At 50.4% G+C, this 6,466-nt stretch overlaps 1 protein-coding gene across 2 annotated transcripts; it reads right to left on the bottom strand.

The window, feature by feature from the left end:
• Positions 1 to 1,518: 1,518 nt before the first annotated feature.
• On the bottom strand, positions 1,519 to 6,120 carry Alkbh2 (alkB homolog 2, alpha-ketoglutarate dependent dioxygenase). 2 transcript variants are annotated; one of them, XM_038345614.1, is made up of 4 exons: positions 5,782 to 6,120; positions 5,380 to 5,680; positions 3,174 to 3,399; positions 1,519 to 1,843 (listed from the first exon to the last, which is right to left on the bottom strand). In XM_038345614.1, the coding sequence occupies exons 2-4, from the start codon at positions 5,591 to 5,593 to the stop codon at positions 1,537 to 1,539; spliced, it is 747 nt and encodes a 248-aa protein (XP_038201542.1). In that variant the 5' UTR covers positions 5,594 to 5,680; positions 5,782 to 6,120; the 3' UTR covers positions 1,519 to 1,536. The 2 variants fall into 2 exon arrangements, with proteins under 2 accessions (XP_038201542.1, XP_038201543.1); XM_038345615.1 differs by having other exon boundaries at positions 3,174 to 3,372.
• Between the last annotated feature and the right edge of the window lie 346 nt (positions 6,121 to 6,466).

The raw sequence follows: 6,466 nt of genomic DNA, 5'->3' as shown, positions 1-6,466 counted from the left end.
TTGTAATCTTCAGTTCTTTATATGTAGTCAAGCCACTTGCCAGTCCACCCTGGGTGAGAGGTGGGTCTACACCGGCTGCTCGTCGCCTCTGGAAGATGGCTAGCTTCCTGTTATTAGTTGCCTATAATAGGGTTTACAGGCAGAGCCTGGTGGGGTGACCTGAGAGCTGAGCTGCGAGAGTGCACTGCCCGGGCCGCAGTCTCTCTGGACCTTGCTTTTTCAGTCAGGGCCCACGGTGAGCTGTGGTGTTTGAACAGAACTGCAGCCAACACATCCTGCCGTTACATCCTAGGACTGTATTCTAAGTGTGTGTTTCTTCAGTGACCTCATTAAGCAAAGGGTATTCTGGGCATTTTCTTCCGTTTTCAGATAAGTTTCATGAATAGCCCAGGGATGGAGGAATCTTGACGGCACAGTAGTACTTAGTGTTAGCTAAGTTAGTAATTTAAAAAAAATGATACCAAACCAAATTCAGACTGACTCTTCCGATGTAAGATTTGGAACCAGACCTGTCCAAAGGTAACTGAGGTAAGGCCAAGGATGTGTTCTCTCTGCGGGGGTAAGCTGCAGACGTTCCAGATGTGCCTAGGCATCGGCTTTGAGATCAGATCTCACTGTGCAGACTTCGAGACTGTGCTGTGCTGGCCTCCAGCCACAGTTCCCACAGGAGTGGCTGAACCATTTGTTCTGGCCCAGGTGGCCCTGTGGACAAGTGCCCAGTCCCTTGGTCGCTTGTGATGTTAGAGCACTGTGCAGGGTTGTTGGCTCATTCTGAGGTCAGCTAGGGAAGAGAGACGGCCAAAAGGACAGCTGTGGGGTGCTGGTCCCAGCCCAGAGTTTGAGCCCAGGCTGTAAATGTGTGAACCTGGCCGAGTGCTGATGTACTTCCTCATTTTGTAAATTATTAGACATTAGGTAGCAACCAAGGATGATTTCTAGTTTTAAGTTATTCACAGTAGGTAGCTTCTTCCTGGAAAAACCTAAGTTAAGCTAGTACTTAGGCTGTAGGCCGCTGAGTGTGGATCTGCTAAAGGCACTTTTGTATCTGCTGTGTACTAAGCAATAAAGATGGTTTGTTAGGAAACACTCGAGTGGTGGGCTTTAGTCTTTCTAAACGGGCTGTGTACAACAGGCTGCCTGTAAACTTTCAAAGACCTGCCTAGACCTCTGCCTTCTGAGTGCTGGCCACGCCAGACCTGAGTGGTATAGATGTGACGTAGCATCCTCCTCCTGAACTGGGGGCTGTGTACTGGGCCCTGTGTTCTCTCTGGGTAATGAGAATAAATCCTCTCTTCAAGCAAAAAAAGAAAATACAAGGTATTGATTATTAGAAATAGATTTTAGGGGCTGGACAGATGTCTCAGCGGGTAGGAGCACTTGCAAGACCTGAGTTTGGTTCCCAGCACCTGTGTCAAGCAGCTCACAACCACCTGTAACTCCAGCACCAGGTGATCCCACACCTCCTCCTGGCATCCCTGGCACCTGCACACATGCGGCACGCACACATACAAATAAAAATAATAAATAGAAAATGTTTTATTTCTTAGTAGGTAAAATTTTCCGAAAAGTCAAGTTGACCCGAGGAGCCAGGACCTTCTTGCGGATGGGGAGACTGTGGTACCAGTGGGTATTGGTGGGGTGGTTCATCATCAGCAGGCTTCCATGGGCCAGCTGCAGCTTGACTACCTCCACTGTCTGCCGGGGTCTCTTCCCTCGAGAGTCTCTGTGCCGGAAGAGGAAGTCTCTGCAGGCCCCAAAGGAGACAGATGCGATGGGACTCCCAGCAGCCAGTTCTCTTTCATCGTCCCTGTGTTCCCCGATGTGGTCGCAGCCATCTTTGTACCTGGAGTGGGGAGACAACCACAGTGCTGAAGAAACCCTCTCCATCACCTGCCGATGCTGCCGCCGGTGCCTCGTCCTAGCCCGAAGCAGCAGCGTGCTGTTTCTGTATACCCTTAGCCTGTGAGACCAGAGAGCCCAATCTGAATGTCTTTGCCAAGCAAGGTGTTTGAATGAGAAAGGCCCCCAGTTGGTGGAACTTTTAGAGCCAATCAGGCATAGGTGTGTCATTGTGGTTGGGCTTTGAAGTTTCAAAAGCTCACACCAAGCCCAGTGTCTATCTCTGCCCACTGCCTGCAGATGACAATGTGAAGTTCTTGGCCCCTCCTCCAGAGCTATGAATGAAGCTCTCGGCCCCTACTCCAGGGCTATGCTGGTCTGCTTCCCACCATAATGACCATGGACTGCCGGGCGGTGGTGGCGCACGCCTTTAATCCCAGCACTCGGGAGGCAGAGGCAGGCGGATCTCTGTGAGTTCGAGACCAGCCTGGTCTACAAGAGCTAGTTCCAGGACAGGCTCCAAAGCCACAGAGAAACCCTGTCTCGAAAAACCAAAAAAAAAAAAAAAAAAAAAAAATGACCATGGACTAACTCTCTAAAACAAAGCAAGCCTCGGTGAAATGTTTTCTTTTTTTTTTTTTTTTTTTTTTTTAATATTTATTTATTATGTATACAACAGACCCCATTATGGATGGTTGTGAGCCACCATGTGGTTGCTGGGAATTGAACTCAGGACCTTTGGAAGAGCAGGCAATGCCCTTAACCTCTGAGCCATCTCTCCAGCCCCCGGTGAAATGTTTTCTAAGAGTTGCTTTGGTTATAGTGTCTCCTCACAGCAAAAGAACACTGACTAGGACCCTTAGCTACGTCTTGTAATGCTTGCAGACCTCACACATCAGATCAAATAGCTACGCCTTCCAGTCGCCAGGTTCATGTAGGGAAAGCCGCCCTACTCCGCCTGCACACACACCAACCGTACCCTGTGCAGTCTGGCCCTGCCCTTCATACTCTTCTCTCCCTGGTTCCATGGACACCATGCATTCCTCTGTTCTACTCCACGTTAGTATCGCCAGCTCTCTAGCTGTCACTGCCTTGAGGGGCCCTCCCTCTAACCACCTCATGCCAGATGACTTCCCCTTGAGCCCAGGCCTGGAGCCTAGCTGTTCTGTTCCCAGAACACACTATTGGTTGCTGTAGTGGAAGCAGGGCCCTACTGGCGCATTCAGGGTGGAGGCTAGGGATGTGTTGACTTCACCAGTGACCTCACCTAACCCCTGCCTTCCTCTCTCCGGTCCCAGAAAGTCCTTAGCCCTTCCCCGGGTAGCAAACGTTACCTGTTAATGAGCACAAAGTTGAAGGTCTGCCCTGTCACCCTGAAGATCTGATCTCGAACACGCTCTAGAACTGGAATCCAGGGCTTTGGTGTCAGTGTAAGACCAGAGAAGGTGTATGTCAGTCCAGCATCTCCGTAGGTTGCCTGCTTCCTGGGAACGCTGTGCCACTTTCCAAATACTTGGACCTTGGCCAGTGCACCTGGGCAGATGAAATGGCAGCTCTGACCTCAAGGGATATAGACAGATGAGTCCTGTGCATCTTCTGGGTACTCAAAAGGGAGGGAACTAGAAACGGCACTTCCTCTGCTCGTCATGTTATAGAATGCCCTTTGGGGATCTCTTCCCCTAAAGCACTGTGGCTTACTCTTATTCTCATGAAGGGGTGTGGTGGCATGGTGGCACACCCCTATAATCTCATCACTCTGGCGCTGATGTAGGCAGAGCGCACAAGTTCCAGGCAAGTGTGTCTCAAAAAAAAAAAAAAACCCAAAGGGTTGGAGAGGTGGCTCAGCTGGTAAAGTGCCTGTCACAAGGTGTGGCTGCGTGTGCCTCAAATCCCACTGCTGGGGGCTCACCGGCCAGCTGGTCTAGCTGGAACTGCAAGAAAAATGGGGGGGGGTGCCTAGCTGGGCATTATACAACACGAGGGGCAGAGGGAATGCAGGGCTCTGGCTTTGTTGTATGCACATACAAAACATGCACACACACTAGCATTAAAATCAGTGGGCCATAAAACCAAAGACACAAAAGCACAACAGAGGCTTAGGACGGATGGCTCTGCAGGAGTAGGGGTCAGAGAATGAGTAGTGTGTGCAAATAACCAAAATGCATCGTACACATACATGAAACTGTTGAAGAACTAAAAAATAAAAAATCACAGATGACTTGGTCTAAAGCAGCTGAGGCCATCTTTTCTTTTTCTTCCTTTTTTATTTATTTTTATTTTTTTAAAGATTTATTTATTTATTATGCATACAACATTCTGCCTCAACGTATGCCCGCACGCCAGAGGAGGGCGCCAGATCTCAGTACAGATGGTTGTGAGCCACCATGTGGTTGCTGGGAATTGAACTCAGGACCTCCGGAAGAGCAGCCAGTGCTCTTAACCTCTGCGCCATCTCTCCAGCCCTCTTTTTTTTTTTTTTTTTTTTTAATAAACTGTGGTGCACACCTTTAATCCCAGCAGAGGCAGGTGGATCTCTGAGTTCAAGGCCATCCCGGTCTACAGAGTGAGTTTCTGGACAGCAAGGGTTACACAGTGAGATCCTGTCTTAAAAAAACAAAGCAAAATTCTTTTATGTTTGCCCGCATATCTGTACAACCTGTATGTGTCTGGTCCCTCGAAGGTTGGAAGAGGGTATCAGAGTGCCTCGGACTGGAGTTAGAGAGGGCTGTGAGCTGCCATGTGGGTGCTGGGAATCAAACCTGGGTCCTCTGGGAGAGAAGCTGCTGATCTTAACTCCTGCGTCATCTTTCAACTCCTCATGTATTTACTTATGGCCTTTAAAGACAGGGAGGGTCTCATGCATCCCAGACTAACTTTGAACCCTCCATTTAGCTGAGGATGACCTTGAACTCTCCTCCACCTCCCAAGTTCTGAAGTTACAGGTACGCATCAGTATATCATGGCTTCAGGTTTTAAAACTGTCTTTCATTGCCTTAACTAAAGTCAGAACATAATGAAGTCAAGTTATGGATGGAAGGTTTGTCAGCTGTGTGCTCATTACAGCTTCTCAATATGTGGTCTCCAGGCAACAGCATCAACATCACCTTCAAACTCTTCAGACACTGAACTGCAAGGGTCAGGAAGCCAGCAGAGTTCTGAGGGCGGCAGGCGTCCGGCTAAACCACACAGCCTTCCGTGAGAAACTACCTGGCTATCAGCAGTCTCGCCTACTAGACAAGCACAATTTGGCTGCATATGAGTGTTCGTTTGACCACGCTGAGGTCTAACCTGGGGTTTTGTGAATAGAGAAGCGCTCTACCACTGGCCTGGAAGACTGGTAAAAACGCTGATGCCTAGGCTGCACCTCCCGTTATTCTGATTCAGTATCACAAAGAACCTAGAAAGTTTTGGGGTTTATTTATTTATTTAACTTCCCAGATAATTTCGCTCTAGACCCTGTCACAGCCTGAGTTCACGCTTCTCCTAACAGAGGCACATTCTTTCATCACCTAAGCCTAACACCTAAAACCCTCTGCTTACCGGTAAAATACTCCACTTCTTGCTCCAACTCTTGGAAGATCTCGTCTGCCTCGGTTTTGCCAAACAGGATGGTGTAATCACAATTCAGACCTTGCGCGCGAAGGTGCCTCCAGCTGAGGCTCGACTGGCCGCCTGAGGCTCCTCCCGACAGGACTGGCTCCTCCCCTCCCCCTCGGAGGTCGCCCGGGTCGGGCCTCACCAGGAACCTGTCCATCCCGCCGCCCCTGCACAGCCGTGGAGGAGAGTGGCCACACGAGGGGGGCCCCAGGCTCAGTGCTCCACCCGCGTGCCACAGATACGTCTACAAAGGAAACAGAGGGCATTAAAACTAGGAACTGCCTGGCGGTCCCTACCCAGGTGGTGAGCTTGTGCAAACCCCCGCAGGCCTGCTCTCTTGTTTACGTTTTCGTAGCACAAGTTGACCTCCACTGTACAATCCTCCTGCCTCTGTTGCCAACTGCTGGGATCTCAGGCACGCAGTCCCAGGCTCCGCCCCTCCGGAATTCTCCTGCTCCGGCTGCAAACGCTACGTATGGGAAGAGGTGCCAAGCACGGGGTTCGCCCAGAGTCACCCAGAAAAGCAGGGTGTCTCTGGCCTGCGCCCAGGAGAAGGGACTGACACAGGAGAGTAGCTCCACTGGAGAGACCCAGGGTATGAGGCCCCACGCGAGGGCTCTGCACAGACAGACAGACAAACGGAGCTCTGCTACTCCAGACGCCCACATCCGCCTTTCCAGGCTGTGCGGGACTTCCAGCGCCACCTACCGGCCCCTCTGCGCACCGAAGAATGCTGCTTTTCCAGGTGGTTCTGCAATGTTGAGGCCTGTCGACTGGTTCTGGGGTCACCTTCTGGGATCCAAGAGCCTAGTGTCGTACAGGATACTGTCTCGTTGGTGTGTGTGTGTGTGTGTGTGTGTGTGTGTGTGTGTGTGTGTGTGTGAACAATGTATAAACCTGAACATCTGACAAAGTCACAGCCTTGTCTCACCACCAGTCAAGATGGGGAGCAATTATACCATCCTATAAAATCCTCCCCAGGCACCAACTTAATGGTCTTGTCTATATAACCCCTACCTGCTCTGTCTGC

This window comes from Arvicola amphibius, chromosome 10 (genome assembly GCF_903992535.2).
Source record: "Arvicola amphibius chromosome 10, mArvAmp1.2, whole genome shotgun sequence".
NCBI classification, from domain to species: domain Eukaryota; kingdom Metazoa; phylum Chordata; class Mammalia; order Rodentia; family Cricetidae; genus Arvicola; species Arvicola amphibius.
This window is presented reverse-complemented; position numbering and strand designations above follow the sequence as displayed.